This window comes from Pezoporus flaviventris, unplaced genomic scaffold, assembly GCF_033815535.1.
Source record: "Pezoporus flaviventris isolate CSIRO_AGI_PZ_B2104156 unplaced genomic scaffold, CSIRO_AGI_Pfla_v1 ptg000037l, whole genome shotgun sequence".
Classification (NCBI taxonomy): domain Eukaryota; kingdom Metazoa; phylum Chordata; class Aves; order Psittaciformes; family Psittacidae; genus Pezoporus; species Pezoporus flaviventris.
In genome coordinates, this window is record NW_026892585.1 from 7,091,185 (window position 1) to 7,109,346 (window position 18,162).

General features: G+C 40.1%; 1 protein-coding gene across 2 annotated transcripts in view; it reads right to left on the reverse strand.

The window, feature by feature from the left end:
• The window catches only part of CNTNAP2 (contactin associated protein 2), a 1,009,321-nt gene that overhangs the window by 175,980 nt on the left and 815,179 nt on the right, over positions 1-18,162 (reverse strand). For both annotated transcript variants that reach the window (XM_061464593.1, XM_061464594.1), the window contains exon 14: positions 1,643-1,799. In XM_061464593.1, the coding sequence (XP_061320577.1) occupies positions 1,643-1,799 (157 nt within the window). The remainder of the gene's footprint in view (positions 1-1,642; positions 1,800-18,162) is intronic.

Sequence of the window (18,162 nt, forward strand, 5' to 3'; positions counted from 1 at the left end):
GCAGTACTGTGGCCAGTTCTGAGCCCACCAGTACAAGAGAGAAATGAAATTACTAGAGCCCAATGAACAGCTCTCCTATGACGAAAGGCTGAGAGAGCTGGGACTATTCAGCCTGGAGAAGAGAAGGCTCAGGGGGATCTCATCAACGTCTCTACATACCTGAAGGGAGGGTGCAAAGAGGACAGCCACGTTCTTTTCAGTGGTGCCCAGCACCAGAGACAAGGGGCACAAACTCAAACACAGGAGTTTTTTTTCTGAACCCCAAGAAATACTTCTTTACTATGGGGGTGACCAAGCACTGTCACAGGTTGCCCAGGGTAGCTGCAGAGTCTCCATCCTTGGAGATATTCTAGAGCTGTATAGACCTGGTCCTGGGCAACTGTGTATAGGTGGACCTCCTTGAGCAGGTGCTTTGGACTAGATGAACTCTGAGGTCCCTTCCAACCTGTTCTGTCATTCCCTACACTTTTTGGTTTTCCTTTTAAATCTCTTGCATACTATTAAAGTACTATAGCTCTATATTAATAGGTGTATGAATTTCTCAATTAATACAAAATGAACCAGTATTGATTCAATTACTAACAGGTTGCTATTAACGGGCAAAGAGTTCACACAGTATGGTTCCAGGTGGCCACTGAACATTGCATACCCTGTAAAATACGATGCTGCCCCTCATGACAAAAGAGACACAAACAGTTAAAGCTTATACAGGAAGCGTTTTAAGAGAACAGACAGGGTCTTACACAAAATGGTGACAAGCTTTACACAGTAGGTTCATTGTTATGAGGAATATCAGAGATGCAGCTTTAATTCTCTTTTCTGCCTGAATGGGTTTAAACACCCATCAATTAACCTCACAGCAGACTGCCTCTGTTACCAGGCCGTAAAATACTCTCAGACAGGGCTTCCTCAGTCCCTCTGTTAAAATTGTTCTACCTGGGATGAATCAATAACTATTAGAGAAGAAACCAGAACCAATTCTGTCTCATCCCAAAAGGGCTATATTCTCAACCAACAGGCCAATGAATATTTAACTATCTCATCCAAAGTGCAGTAGCTTTCTCTGGAATACAGAGCCTAATTCCATAATACTCTCTAAGCCTAAGTAGATTTAGAATAGATGTTAGGAAAAAAATGCCTACTATGAGGGTGTTGAGGCGCTGGCACAGGGTGCCCAGAGTAGCTGTGGCTGCCCCATCCCTGGCAGTGTTCAAGACCAGGTTGGACGGGGCTTGGAGCAACCTGCTCTAGTGGAAGGTGTTCCTGCCTGTGGCAGGGGGTTGGAACTATATGAGCTTTAAGGTCCCTTCCAACCCAAACCATTCTGATTCAATGATGGAAACAAAGTTGCATGGGTAGCCAAAACGCTGACCTTTCCTACTGGGACTTGACTTTCCAATTGTAGCATTCTTTTCTACAGCTCAGTTGACTTGAAAATATAAATATGTTCCTTATATTTGACAGTCACAGGTACTGTGAATAAAACTGAAATGATACATTGCAGGAGGGATCACATTTTGCCCTTGTTCTTTGTCAAGAGAGGAAATATGTAAACAAAAGACATTCAAAATAATGGCAGTGTTCTAAAGTTAAAAGAGATTCTGGTCATTCTCACCCTTGGTGAGAATGGTAAGCCACTCACCATTGCTTATAGTCAGCATCACAGTTGCAGTAGTACTTGGGATCTGTACAGTTGCGTTCAATGCCACAGGCACATTTTTGAATGCCAGGTCCTGATCCGCCCCAGTAGTAGTGCTTCTCATTGGCTTTGCCAACCCACCAGGTGTATGGATTCCCTTCTGCAAGGAATGAAAATGCAAAGTTACGATGCATCAATGAGGTAGAGCTCCACAATGCGCTATTTGGGCTCAGATGTTTAATATGCAGATGTTAACAGCACGTAACTGGACAGCCCTACCGCACTCCTGGCAAACAAACGCAGTCATTGATACTGAGCAATTCAAAGGACCTACCCAGGTAAACAAAACACATTCTCCATTCTGTATTCATGCAATTTATAAGGATTGAAATTAATGAAGTATTTTTTATCTTGTATGCTCTTTGTTTAGCTTTTTAATTGTTCTCAGTTTAGATAATGAAAATATGTGGGCAGGTTTCCATAATTCTTTTCAATTACTTTCAAATTCATACAGTAAGCTATCAGATGGATTATTCAATAGCAGACCAAAAATGCTGCACAGAAAGGTGCATTCATTTTCTTTTTTTCTCTCTCTCTTTTTTAGTAACAGCTTTTAATTGAAAATTAATCTCTCTTCACTGTAAAACAAACATGTTCATCACGCTCTCTCCAGCTGGTGCAAAGGAATGCATGAAGAGATATCTTAAGGTCCTTTCCAACCCTAACCAGTCTATGATTCTATGATTACCATACTCCAAAAGCATATTAACCCTTTCAAAAAAAAAAAATGTGTGTGCATGTGTATTCATATATATAGAGAGAGATACATAGATTGGTAGATAGATACAATTTAATACTTGAGCAAAGGTGATCTGAACTTTGATATAATCATATTTCTTGGCACTGGGTCTGTATCTTAGTTATTTTCATATACCGGCCCAAGTTTATTTCTAATGCTTTTGGACTAACCAAGCCTCTTATGTGGAAATAAACAAACAAATCCCCCCTAGTTCTAATTTGGAAAATCACCCTGACTGGAAAGTTTCTTTTTATTCCTCCAGTCGAAGCAAGACACTTAAGTCTGAGCTTAACTTCAAACCCAAGTGAATAACTCAATCAATCTCAATGTACTTATCTCAATGATTTTTCACATTTAGAAAACGTGATTGAACTCAACCTATAAACATGTTTCTTTAAAATGCCTTTTTCCCCTCATGTAATTGCTGCCAGTGTTTCCGCTGCCAGTGTTTCCTCATTAAATCAAATGAAGCTATTTGCATGGAATATAATAAATTTTATGAGTAAAACCTTACATAATAGCTATTCTACTTTTCATTATCTTCTGATCATCTCGCACATCTCCAAAAAATGACATCCATAATCCTAAAAATAGCCATTTCATTATAAGATTTCATCATCTAGACCATATATCTATTTAACCCAGGCATATGTTGAAAGTAACTCACACAGAACTCCAAAGTAAATTCCAGAGATGGAGACACATGTTAAAAGCCACCAAACCTCAAAAGGGGACAGCTCTCTGAAAACACTTGCGTTGTTCAATGCTTCTGAGTTGTTAAACATCATATAAAATGACACTATTGAAAATACAACAGTGTGAAAAATTTGTGGTGGCTAAAGGTTTTACAAACTGCTCCTATGCTGCACAGTATGATATTCAGCTGTAGCGCTAATGCAGTGGGTATGGTAATAGTATGAGACTTGATTCTGGACCCTAAACTGGTCATTTTAGCTTCTGATTATCATGGAACTAAGTACTGCAAGTCAGAAGAGTGTACCATGTGAATGCTGCAGCAGCACCGCCAACCTGCAGTACAATTTATCTGGTATGAGAATACATAGCCCTGGCTTCTTAAAGATTATTTAATAAGCATGTAAAGGGTAAATTCTACAGTGAATGAATGACAGATACAGGATCCAACTACAGCATTAATGATATCTGAAGCTCCTACTGTATAATTCTTCTCATTTTGAAGTTACCTTTCTTTATAGAATCAAATTTTGAGTCATGAGGTAGCTTTTTTTTGTTGTTGTCATTGACTGACTGTTTTTCCCCAAGCTTCTGTGGACAAACAGCATCATAAGAAGAAGTAACAGGAGAGAAAATTTCTGCCTCCCTTGGGATTTTGATTAGAATCAAGTCTTGATGCAGAAGTGCTTTTTTGTGCAAAACCCATCTCTCCTTTGAGGGCTGCTGCAAGAAGTTTATATATACTGAGTTATGACCAGGATGCCTTTCCATGTCCCTTCTTGAAAAGAAGCTACTTGCAAGCTGTTGTGTGTTTATTACTCAGTCACTTAGCAGAAAAGCAATGATGGTATCCAACTAAGATGTGGGTACCAGGAAAATGGACAACAGATATCCAGCTTTTAGGAGGTTCATTAAGCTTACAGACTAAGTTAATAGCTATGGTGTGACAACAGTCTTCTAAGGGCAGAAGGCTGAGCTTATTTTAATGAAGCATGTGGGCATACAAGTATGGCCAGAACATCAGATTCAATCCATATTTTTAGTGATTTGGGTCTCCCTCACACACACAAAAATGCCTCTAACAATTTACATTCATTACAGTTAACAGTGGTTGCAATGGCTTTGCAGTGCTGGACTTCGGTTAAAATTAATGCAAAATACAAGGTTTTGAGTCGATGTGCAATATTAGCCGATTACATTTGCAGTTATTCAGTCAAAGTATGTAAAGAACCTGGTCATAAGTGTTTTCTATCAAGAACTGCTCCGCCCCTATAGAACTTTCAGGAGAAAGGACTATGGGAATTATTTTGTAGTCTCACAGATCTCTGAGCGTCATAAAAAAGTGATTCCTTTTTCATCTCCTAAATGTATCTTTGTGTGAACCATTTCATTTAATGTAAAAACATACCCAGCCAAAGTTAACGTAGCATGAACAGAACTCTTAACAGTCAATAATATATTTATTTCTAATGTAGGTGAACAGTCTCAAAATGTCTAACTTTAAAAAGCACACTTTATATTCTACCGACTTAATAAAACCAACTGGCTTTATTCTTTTTAAATGCAACTAATTAAAATGGCATTACTTTCACCCTTTTAGGGCTGTTATTTCAAAACTGTTCAGCACAAATATGTGAAGCCACAATACCATGAGAACTCAGATTAGGGAGCTGAATAAAGTGGGCCGATTCTCCATGCCACCCTGCATTCAGGAAACTCCATTCACAATAGAGCCATCAGAGGGCTGATGATGTATTTCATATTTGTAAACTACCTGGAGAAGCTAAATGCCTCTCTTTCATTCACCATCGCCTCCCCATAGAAACTTCCTCCAATCTCTTCATTCTTCCTTCAGTAAAAGACAGCACTTCTTGCAAGAAGGATCTGCAAAGCCTGGCTGACTCCCATGGCTACTGAAGGATGACTGCAAATGTGTTGCTTCTGCTGAAAGGGAGGAGGTTGCTCTCCGCTCCAGCAATTACTCTTATGCACCTTTTATAACTTCTGGAAACAAAGGAGCAACAGTGGTGACTATCCAAGGCTCTTCCCTTGGCTCTCTGTCCCAGCTCTTTCCCATTCTCAGCGCTTACTTTGGAAATAGCAACAGAAATTGATACTGCTATGAACACAGCCCATCTCACCTGACAGGAGCAATGGGAGCCAGTATTTAGAGACAAGAGCTGAGTTTTGCTGCTACCTGTGGTTGGTTGTTTTTGCACTCCCCCATCATCATTTCAGGGTGCTAAGCATGCTAGAGGGCATATTTCTGCCCATTCCTGTTAGTGGCTGTTTATAGATCCACTGCCCAGGAATTTGCCTAATTCCTTTCTGAGCCTATATATTCCATCAGCATCTGATGGAATCAAAGCAAGCTACAACCTGCTCTGGATAAGGATTATCCTGCTTCAGCCTGTCAGGAAGTTTTCCTGAGTTCTCTCTGGGTCAGAAAAGCCAGGAACACTTGCAAACTGAAGCCAGAACCTCTGGAAAAAAGACTTGTGAAAACTGCTCACTGGGGACGCTGCCTAACTTTAATGACTACTTTCAGCTGTTCCCCTGCAAGTACATAGGTGATAATTTACTGGACTGCACAGCTTTGAACTGAACTCTTTTTATTTGGCTGTTATTTTGTAAATGGGACCATTCCAGTCATCCATTAGTATTACAGATTCCAGAATAAATACTAAGAAATGTCCACAACGATCACACTAGGTGCATAACTATTATTTTCAGAAATTATTCTTTTGTTCACTTATTTGTTAATGGAACAGCTTAAGCCATCACAGGTTGAATTAATTTTCCAGTTCTTTCTACCAGCAGAATAGGCCCCAAGATATCTTTCACAAAGGTACTACAATTTGGGAGCCTAAATTAATCACAGGTGAAATGAAATGAAAGCTATTTCCCAAGGATAATACACAATGATGAAATTAAAGACAACACTTCAAAAAAAGTCAGCCTGCACATGTGGAAAGGCAGGTATAATTCTTCATTTTTTGGAATGAAATATATTCCTAACACGTGTATTTTGCATTAAGCTATACTATAACATACAGTACCTTTAGTCTCACAGAAGGCTAACTTGATTTCATGGTTCATTAAAGCCTGTGAAGGAATTCTATCTGATATTGCGTTGAAGAAACAGGCACTGAAGGAATAATTTTGTCACCGTTTGAAAAGTTCAGCATGCTAATGTGGCTGTGCGCTTCATGGCTTTCACCTTGCTGCTTATTGCCATCTCTTTTCCTTATACCATCAGCAGTACGTATTCCATTCAGGTCAAATCATTTTTATGAATGTTGCGAGCCATTTTTCTCAGCTTTTAGGACTCAGTATTTGGAAAAAGTAAGTAAACGTGGTTTGATGTCACTCATGCATTAAGTACATCCACATATTCCACTTTAGGATTCTTAAAGTCAAGGGTGTCAAAGATGGTAGACTTTGTTGACCTAGTTTGTCCTAGTGTGTTCCACCTTCTCCCCTTCCTCCCCTTTATTTCCTGTAACCCTACTCACATGGTAACAGCCAGTGGTGGTTGTAATGGATGCGCCTAGTTGTGATGGCTGCACCACCTCAAAGTGGATTTGGGGGAGACAGATAACAACACAACAACAAAGGGCTAATCTCAGCAATGTGCCCTTGTAACTATAGTGCTGGGTAAAGTCCTACTCAAGCCAAGTCTGAAGAAAGGAAGATCTGTAGTCAGTATCCAAATATGACTGACAATCAGTTATCTTACTCCATAAACAGTGGACAGCCTAAGGTCTGTTGAGCTCTCCTGCATGGCAGCAAGCCGCATGCCACGATCTCCCCTTGAGTAGGGGTGCTTCTCAAGGTTGAGAGATTCCTCATCATGTCAGACACTTGGTAAGTGAATTGGGAATAAGTGCGCTGAAACTTTGAAATCTTAGCTAAGTGATACAAAGGACTGATTGTGCACATTTTCCCTCATTCCTGGAAGTATTCAAAGGTCAGGTTCGAAGGGGCTTTGAGGAACCTGGTCTAGTGGAATGTGTCATTGTCTGTGGCAGTTGTGTGGAAGTAGATGATCTCTAAGGTCCCTTTCCAAACCCTTCTATGATTCTATGATATAATCCTTTAGACATAAATCATTGACCAAGTCTGGACCGAGCTGCACCTAAACTCCTCTCAGAAAGGAGCTTAGAATGCAAGGGTGTCCTCTCAGAATCTCATAACTCAACAGGAGGGCCTCCCTGAAGAGAGACCCTGTCCCCTATGCAGTAAATCATCAAGTGCATGTCACCATCATATCTCGTTAAATCACTGTCACATCTACCACTGAACTTTGTTAAATCACGGCTTCATATCAATAAACTTATTGCTACTTCTCTCTTATGACTTCAGTGTGTCACTCCATCTGTGACATGCTGATTTTATTTTGCTCATCTTTATTATTATGTACATGCTTAGACCAATCTGAAGCTGATCAGACACTGCAGGTTTGCCATCCCCTGCCTTGTGTCTTGGAAGCGCCCACCTAGACTGAACCTGCAGGTGCTGAGAGCTTCAAGACAACAGCAGCAACTCCTACCTAAGATGCCCAACTGCAGAGCAGACTCCACTCCTGTTTGCACGCCAGGTAGGCTGTGAAGAAGCCTGTGGCAGTTTAACTGATCACCCAGAAGGATGAATTATTTGGAACTGAGAGAACAGAGCTAAGAGAAGAGTCTGGCTGGCAGGTCATGTTTCCAGATTTCCATTAAAGTACCCATGCAGACAGTGACTTCTTAAATGAGCCTTCTAAGATAAAATGACAATTAACATATAATATTTATTTGTGATAGCATCTAGACTGGTTTTCTTTTGATTAATATTTTCCTGGTTTTCAATTTTTTTCAGTAATGCTTCTTGCCCTTTGTCATGGTTTAATCCCCTCCATTGTGCTGGGCAATATATACACATGAATTGCATAGGCCATTTTAAAGTAAATTCTTATGTTGTTATTGTAAGTTCATTAACAGATAAATCCTTTTTCTTTGTAGGCAACGAGGAAAGGTATAATAAGCAGTGCTTAATATTTATGAAAAGAGTTGCATCAGTGGTTATCATTCTACTAATGACTGAGAGTTAGATTAGTGAAACCCTCACAGCAACATAAATGGTGAATTCGAGCACCTTGGAAAATTGGGGCAGAAAACAGAGATTCAAAACCAAACCAGCAAAAGCAAAACAGAGGAAAAGAACCCTGGGCCACGACAGAAAACTGGGACTACCTAATTTAGAGCTGCTTGTGAGTTAATGGAAATATGACCTTTGGTTTCGTAAACCTTTATTTATGATAACTTCCATACTGTAGGTGTTTGCATCCGTTTTAGTTCTGTTGTCATAGTGCTAGTATCCAATAAACTCTTTTTTATTATGACTAGCATGGGGCATTCATTTTCCTTATAAATGCACTGAGCTGGCTGGTATATTTGTCAGTACTATTTATTTGCAAAAAAAAAAAAGTAAACTTTGTGACAATTCAAGATTTTAAGTCTGCTCAGAAAGAGAACCCTAAAATACATAAATTCTCAGCTTCCTTTTTAATGTAAGAATTGATATAATTTGATGTCAAAATTCATGGCCAAGTCATTTTAATGCAACAGCACCTAGAAAGAGGTGGGTTTTTTTCCTTTTTAAGATGCTCAGAATTATGGCATACTTCAAAAGTAATCTACAAATGAAAATAGTTGTTAAGATTTTAACAGAAAATGAAAAACACTGTAGCCTTCCAGTACCTGAAGGAGGCTACAAGGATGCTGGAAAAGGATTCTTCATCAGGGACTGTAGCAATAGGACAAGGGGTGATGGGTTTAAACTTAAACAGATAAAGTTCAGGTTAGATATAAGGAAGAAGTTCTTTATTGTGAGAGTGGTGAGGCACTGGCAAAGATTGTCCAGATAAGTGGTGAATGCTCCATCCCTGGCAGTGTTCAAGGTCGGGTTAGACAGAGCCTTGGGCGACATGGTCTAGTGAAAGGTGTCCCTGCCCATGGCAGGGGGTTGGAGCTGCGTGCTCATAAGGTCCTTTCCAACCCAACCCGTTCTTTGATTTGATGATTCTATGAAAAGCACATAAAATACTGCTGATTTTACCTGGAAACATTTAAAAGACAATACTCAATTAAGTAGGGTTTAGTTGAGATCTATTGAACTATTTACAACAGATAGTGGGGCCTATCCTTTTCTGTCAAAATCTCAGTGAAGATAATATAACACACCCTATTCACTGTTTTCTTAAGAGCACCTAGGAATTAATACCTGTCCTTTTCTTCCACAGCCATAAAGGAGTGCCTTTTGCAGGGGAGGCAAGGATAACCATCATCCATAACCCAAACTAGAAGAACTTCCATGACCTCCAGTATCAGGAGCTAGAAATGAGGTATTTGGATGCCCAGCCAGGAGCCCTGGTTCTCCTACATATCGTCAAAGAGAAGACTCCTGCGATCAGTCCTCACTGTACCTCTTGGGCTTCAGTTATGTGGTGGTACATAAATACTGGCCTGGGAACAGCCTAAATTTTCTAATCTATGTTCAATAAAGACAGGAAAGAAACCTCTCTGAGTGTTTGAGAAAAAGAACTAATGCCTGCTTGCTGGTGCTCATGTCTCACATTCATGGTAGTGATGGATACTACCATGTTCTTCAGTGCACGAAAGCGTTCTCATGTGCCGGTATATTTGCCTGATAATTTTTCAAGGAACAGATTTATATATAATAGATATAATAGATATATATTATATTATTATTATATTATATATAATAGATATAATAGATATAATATCAGATGTCTATATTAAATATATAATTTCAAAATATAAAGCAGCAAATACAGAATCATATCCTAGATATTAACACTTGGTTAAAGCACCTTTTCACTAAGACAACAGGGATACTCCTGGTTATTGAGCCTGTAACTTTGTTTTAATGTGACAACTGCTTCTTAAACTTTCATAGCCTGGATCCACAAAAATCTAAGCAAAGATGACTTTTCTTTCAGAATTAGCAGCCTATAAAAAAGATCAGGAGGGAGAACTGTCATATTGCTGTCCAATGGCACCTTATGAAAAAGGCTGTCTGACAGCTTTATTTTGCCATTGGAGTGATTTACTCTTCACCCCAGCTCATGAAAAACTAGTACAGTACAAATGATTTTTTCCCTTGTCAAGACTCATATTCCAAGCTGCAGCACTACTAACCAAGCCTGACTTGTTATTTTTCTTTGAATCAAGTCTCAGCAGTGAGATTTAGCTGGTGAAAGCAGCTGCCAGATGTCCTTGTATGCTACTGTTTGCTGGGTTTTAATGTGAATTCATTATGAAATCACCGCAGTCCCTACTATCCTTAACAATACTGTGTACTGTTGCTGGTATTGCAATTAATTGTACACTGTAAATTCACTGGATCATTTAAGGCCAAAGAACAGTGCCTTTGCTTAAGGCAATGCTAAGGGGAAAAGGAAAACTAAGCACTTTTATACCCAAAAAAAGTCATTTAAGGGATAAAAATAACATATATAAGTATTCTACAAAAAGATTTCACTACAGTTTTTACTACCCAATGGGCTTACAGAGTTTATTCTGAGAGGAAGACAAACAGGATGCCTAAATTGCAGTTAGAAAGTGTAACTGCATTATAAATAGGCTTTTGACAGCTAGCACTACCCCAAGAACCTCAGGTGTCAGCAATAGCAAAGCCGGGAAAGTCCTGACATGAGCGTACAACTCGCTCTGAAGATTGCCCAGCCATGTCATGACAAAATGCACATTCCCATGTCATGTCTTGCAAAGAATGTGCTAACAATAAATCACAGGATTCCATGATTTTGCTAAGGGGGGAAATGTCTTTTTGTGATCAGCTGATAAACTTCCCTCTACCCAGTTTTGATGGGCAGGTAAACAGCATCCACACATACGCATTACCACAGACACTTTGCAGGTTTATGCACCCAAACCCCCTGATTTATTTAATTTCTTAAAAAGGGCATAAAAAAAGCCCAGAAACTCACTGATGCTACTTCAATAAGGGGATGCATTTGGAAGTTTTCTGTAGCTACAGCTTGATTTTACAGCAGGAAAGATCTCAGAAATTGTGGTTATTAGCACAACAATGACAGCTCTTACAAGTGGTATGATTTATACGGGACTGTAACATCAAACTCAAATTATTATAGCAGACTGAGTATAAAAAGAGGGCTGTTTAAGCTGGCATTCAATACATTATGTGGTGACAGGGCAAAGGCAAAAATAACTGTTGTGAAAGGTTATCAGTCAATGATACTAATATCACGGAATTGCATGCTGTGATCACATATTTAAATGAACTCCCTTGCTATTAATATATCATGAAGACAATCAAAACATTCTTTAAATAAATTTAAAATCACTAAAGAACTCTTGGGATCTTGTTTCACACACCCACATAGGAGTGTCTTTAACCTTTACAGAGAAGAAAACAGATAATATTCTTCTATGTACCTACATCATCCAGCAAAGCGTGTCTTGCTGGTCCATTTTATCTGATTTGCAGTAATAACAGCCTACACAGAACTAAATATGACAACTCCTTAAGAGCTGCTGCTGTTATTTTGTTAACAAATGAACTAAAACTAACAAGATCCCAAGGTAAATTAAGTTACACTTCGGGTGAGCTGAAGTGATGAAAGCTACTTCTGCAAGAGGCCTTTCCTCAGAGGTGCCATACCTCTCTCAAGCATTTCTCCTTTCAAACTGCTGCTCCCCGCTGCCAAGCACAACCCAGCAGCAGTTTAAGTTGAAAGCAAAAAGCCATTATAAGAGCCATAAGGACTTCAGGCTTCTCTCTACCCATGAGAACTTAATATGTGGCCCTTCATATGGAACATGGACCGCAGCACAATTGGAAATTGGTTTCGGGGAACACAAGGGTTTTCTTTTGCCGATGAGGTTGCTGCAGCAGCTGCTGCTGCTGCTGTCGATTTTCTTTCCCTGCTGACCCTTGAGGAACCTCAAAACAATCAGTTTTACTTCTTCCTTTTCACTGTGCCTCTACTGCTGTATTGAGAGCCATCACTTAGAATCACAGAATAGTTAGGGTTGGAAAGGACCTTAAGATCATCAAGTTCCAAGCCCCCTGCCATGGGCAGGGACACCTCACACTAAATCATGTCACCCAAGGATCTGTCCAACCCAGCCTCGAACACCACCAGGGGTGGAGCACTTCTTGATAATAACACTGCTATTCCTATGCTGTCTCAGAAAATTTGTCTCTTTTTTCCCCAGTTACACAGTGTGCATGCCCAGTTTTGAAGCCACAACTCCCACTAACGAATACAGACACTAACCTGTTTGTATGGTAGCCACACTGCTCCCAAACCACCCACCATCCCAAATCTGGAAGGTATCTGCTCTTTTGGAAATAAAACCAACGCAAAACATGTATTACCATTACTTGTAATGTGTTGCGTTCCATACAACAGCAATGGATTTCAAATGAGGACAAAATAACCCAATGAGCCTCAGCACTAAAGCATAGAGCAGGCTGACCATGGAGCATATTCAAATTGAAATAAAGACAGCTACACTACACAAAAACTATTGTTCTGGGACCAATAAAGATTAAAGCCAGAGGTCCAAAACCAAGCCATCTGTTAAGCAAGGGCTATGTGAGACAGAAAAGGAGTGTGTAAAAGGATAATGCTCCCAAACAAGAGCTCCCATCAGAATGTGCTTTTATTCTTTTCACGTTTCTACAGTCCAAACCCTTTCATTTCACAAGGCTTTGCTATTTTGAGATTAACCTGTAAATTGGGGTACAGACTATTACAGCCTCTGATTAACAATCAGAGAAACACAGGACTAACCTTTTAAAGGGTGTACTTAGTACACACAGACTTTAGAAGCTGTATGAGACATCAGTAATGATGCTGTTGCTACAGAGAAGTCTCAACAAGTTCAAATTCCATTGTAAAAGGGGACAAGCAGGAAAGTGGGGTATTGACTTCAGATGGGGGATGTTTTATCTTAATCTGGAGAAAACTGCATCCAATTTTGGGGTATGAAACGAAAATAATGAGAACCCTTTTTCAGCTGATCATTTGTCAGACTTGATGATGGGCTTGTGTGTCTTGCTACTTAGATGATTTCTCTTCTAGGACAGGTTGGGTCTCATGGCTACTGTAGGAACCATGTCTGTATTGATTTCTGGGAAGCTAACACACATATTGATTGGGACTGACAACTGGAAAGGTCAGGTGATGTGTTCTACATTGTCAGGCTACCACCTCCTACAGTCTGAGCTCAGGGCACTCTTTCTCCTCACCGAAGCTTGTTTCATCAGCCCGCTTAAGCACATTAATTCTCACACATGGGTTTCAGATTTCTCCACGGGAAAATAGAAATTGGCTAATGATGCACTTTATTGAAGACCTAATAAGATATTATGATAATCTCTTATTCTATGAGTTGAAATGGCATTTCTTAACTATCATTATATACTCACAGGGCAGAGGAATTACACTGATGAAGTGTACAGAGCACTAGTTGCGATATTAACAGTAGAAACAGCACTCCAATTTCACTAGCTGCTGCAAAACTTGATTTTAAAATCCTACATTACTCTACTGACACAAAGAATGATTTCCCCTGCTCTGTGTGACAGAGTTTAAGTCCCACTCTTGAGATATAATCACATATTGGCGAAGATAACATCATCAGTTTTCCCCTTGGTCAAGTCTTTGGACTCCTTTTCCTCAAGCACGCAGCTTTCTTTTTGTCAGGAAGTTTACCTCACAGCCTGCAAGGCCAGCTTGCTGAGGCAGCTCCTTGAGAAGCCTCGTTTGGGTCTGAGTCATCTCCAGGAAAAGCTGGAGGAAGCTTCAGCAGAGGCTTCCTCACAGCTCTGTCAGGAAGCCTCAGTGGGGGCTGCCCCTATCCTTTAAGGATGACACTCTCCAGCGTGTTTCCACCAGAGCAACACTGCAGCTTCACTGCAGCCATGGAGCTCTCTAATGAGACCCAAGGTTAATGGACTGCCTTTCCAGCCTGACCTTGGATCTGCCTTGTCACTATGGTGACTTGCCCAATAATTGCTGGTCTTTGTCTGAACCTGGTAATTGACTTCATAACCTCAGCATAAGCAAACTATGCTTCACTATCGTAATTTTGTCAGTGTCCAGAGAGCACACATGCTCCAAAATCATACCTCGCTGCCAAGCCAGGCAGCTGCATAAAGCCCTCACCTCAGTTTCATCCCTGGCAAGGTTCAAGGCCAGGTTGGACAGGGCTTGGAACAACTTGGTCTAGTGGAAGATGTCCCTGCCCATAGCAAGGGTGGGGTGGGGTGTTGGAACTAGGTGATCTTTAAGGTCTCTTCCAACCCAAACCATCCTATGATTCTATGAATTTGGTTTTGTGAAATAATAGTTTTGAAAGAAATGCTCAGATTATTGTGCTACAGTATTTTCTCTAATAAGCAGCAAAGAAATTTACTCTCTGCCTTAATCTTTCAATATGGCATTTACTTTTGGTGTAGAGGTGGTCTTAAAATGAACCCTTTGACTTTAGTTAGTGAGCAACAGGACCAATACTTGCCACTGTGGAAAGGAAGTATTGCAGGTGAAATCAAGAGTTTCTTTTTGGAGAAAGGGCAGGAGCAGAATACACACATGCACAGCATACACCTTATAAAAGAGAGCAGAATTATTTGTCTCTGCAATCCCTATAGCCAGCCATTCACAACAGGCTTTCTGCAAATGGAATTTTGAGACATTTCAGATGAGGCACTAGTTCCCTCCATGCTTCAAGGGAGATGACACAAATACCTGCACAATGAATTATGGGGTGTTTCTGACATCTGATGAGTTCCACCAGACTGAACAAATCTCTGCGTCACTGAAGCATTCAAGATCTTGCAAAAGACCAAGCTCTTTGGAGGAGACAATATTTTCTTCTCTGTGCTACAATGCAGAACTGCAGATGGAATACAACAGATGCATTTTTCCGTACACTTCATGTCCAGTAAACTGGTCAAATTTAGCAGCTAGAGCACTATGCTGTTATTTATAAAAATAGTTGGAAATAGAGTTTTTAATTAAGGGACACAATGAGTGAAACATGAAAATAGCATCTGAATATTGAACTAGCAAATATATGGTCTCCTGAATGGCAATTAAGTGACAATTAATACATAGATTATTGTTCCATTACTGTCTGCTGGACAATTATTGCCCTCAGTGCTTTGTTGACACACTTCAGGATTCACACAAGTTATTGTTATTACAGTTGTCACCTACTGCTATGATTCGACTGTTAATAGAGCTGCAATGCACTCACACTAAACTTCAAACAAATTAAAACATGGTCAAAATATAATTATGATCCCCGTGGCTTTATGCGTGTTGGGGAATAAGCTGATGGCTAGGTAGTTGTCTAATAAAACTGAGCATTGCTTCAAACCTTTGTCAAAAAAAGTCTGTATTTTCTTTATGCATTCTACATCTAACTTCCAAATAACCATTTTTTCCTACTACTTTTTATCCGCCTTATCTCACTTTTACCTCTCCCCCCCCCCAATAAAGTAAGGGATTTTTTAACCAGAGACAGATAGAGATGAGGAGTAAAGAGAAAGGTGACACATAAAACCAAGGGAGTCTCAAATTGTCATAGCTCTCTGCTTATCTATTTAGGAACCCTTACATGATGGTGAAGAAATCAAAAGCATAAATTAATTCCATAACAAAAGGAAATCCCTGTGCCTTACTCAATTTATGCATGGAGTATTGCAACATTCAGAAACGAAGTAGACAAAACAAGAATCCAAAATGGATTGCTGACAGCTCAATGGATTCCAATATGTAGGTGTGTGAAGATGTTGTATACATGTATATGTAAATGCACACATACCATGTATACATGTACATGCACATAGCGATACGTAGGCAGATGCATATGTGTATGCAGACACTTCTCTTTTTAGGATATGCATCTTTCTGATTTATCTCACTTTATCAGCTAACATGGGGTCTTTGCTACTAGACAAGAAATCTTTCTCATTCTGGTGACTCTGCACTGCACCAGAGTACATGTCTTGCCTGTTCTGGCAGTCTCCCAGTGCCCAGTCCAATAGCTGACAGCACAGCGAATGGCATTTCTGTTACAATGTTCAGTATGAGCAACAGAAGAGTAAAACAGCCTTCTGAAAACTTGTCTCACCATGCCTCCATCAACCCAGCTCAGTGGCCATCTGGAGCACTTGCACGACAGGAGAGAGAAATGCTTGTACTTCAGTGAGTTCATTTTAACTCCTTGTTTCACAAAGCTGCCCAAAAGAACTGAAAATTAATACATGAAAGCTCTGCAGCAGGTGTTATGACTTCAATCTCCAATTTTAATAACAGTAGCAATGAGGAAACATGAAAAGCTCTTCAATAATTTCCAGGCTTCTCAAACTGAGCCCTTGCTGTTGTGCACTAAGCTCCAGTATGATGTGATTTTAATTCTGGCGCTCAGAAGGGCACAATACTTGGATAAGTTTCTTTCACAAATGCACTGAGTTGGCCATCACCTGAGCAAACCCTGTAATTTAACTGATTTAAAACTCCACTACAAATTAAGCTTCAGAAAGCCATAAAATAACATGCCTGTCCTACATATGGCTGAGTAGGGACGGATGCAAAGCACAAATACAGGACAGGAAACTTATTTCTTCAGGCAAAGCTGGAAGAGCCAGGAGGACCACAAGTGAAATCTGAGTCAACAATGCCATGAGAAAGACAAAACACCCTATAGATGGGTATAAGCAAGAGTTTTCAAGAGAGATGTAATAATTCTTTCTGTTTTCAACATTTGGCCACTTCATTGAAATAAAAGCATTAAACCTAACAAACTAGCAAAAGGAGACAGAGGTGAAAGGAGTAAGGGAGGAGAGGTTGGCTAGAGAGAGACCAGTGGATAGCAATGAGGATAATCGGAGATACAGAAAACACAACTTACACAGAAGACCTGTGTGTCAGTATTTAGCTTAAGGAAGAACAGACTAAGGGACACAGTAACAGTTTTTGCTTGCAAAACAGAACTCTGCAAAGGCCAGGAGAGAGTAGTCTGCAGGCAAAGAATTAAACTGGAGCAAGGAAAATGCAGATGAGACCCCACTGAAACTATCCTGATGATATAACAGAGAGGGCCTGGGGAGGCTGTGAAGCCCCCATGTCAGTGGTGAGCTCTAATATCAGGTCAGAGAAATATCTGTCAGGAAAGACAAAGGAGCAACTATCACACAAGGAAATGGATGAGCTCTTAAAGGTCTTTCCAGTATTACTGTTTGGTACTTTATTACCACACTATAGCATGACACAAAGTCAGGAAAACACGCCATTCATTAAACTAGTGAAATTCTTTTCTGCTTAATTTTTCTTCCTTAAATACTTCCTCACTGCCTGATAACAAACAGAAGTATGCTGATTTGAATAAGGCATGTCAACTTTTGCAACTGGGATCTACATCCAGATCTCATCATGTAACCTCTCAGTTCAGCTGTGTTACAGGCTTGAAACATATTCAGAGCTGTCTATTCTCGAAGCTTCTACCCCTTCTTGCAAAGTTCAAGTTATGCAGGCTTGGTTGTGGCTTTGTTTCTTTGCTAACTGGCATTTGGTACTGCTTATTACACTTCCATTCCTGATTCACTGTTGATGGATGGGTCATCTTTGACCAAAAGCAGTCATACTAAATATCAGCCTCATGACAGAGCTGCATATGTAACGACACCTTGTCTCTGCACTGCTTAACATGCTGCCATGAGGCAAGCAAAACTTTTCAGTCATGGGAAATAAAGTTCTGGCATAAAGCCTCTTTCCTGACTCCTGCTGCATTAGGGAGTAAGAGTACCTATGTCATGCACTTAGCTCCTTCCCTTTCATCCATTGGCAAACTGGTGGAAAAGGTGACCAAAATACAAGAGGTAGTAACTGACTTACGTATGAACATCTGAGCCAACGAGGATCATGAGAACAACATCCAAGACTGTGCTCAAGCATGGTCAGCATTCACCT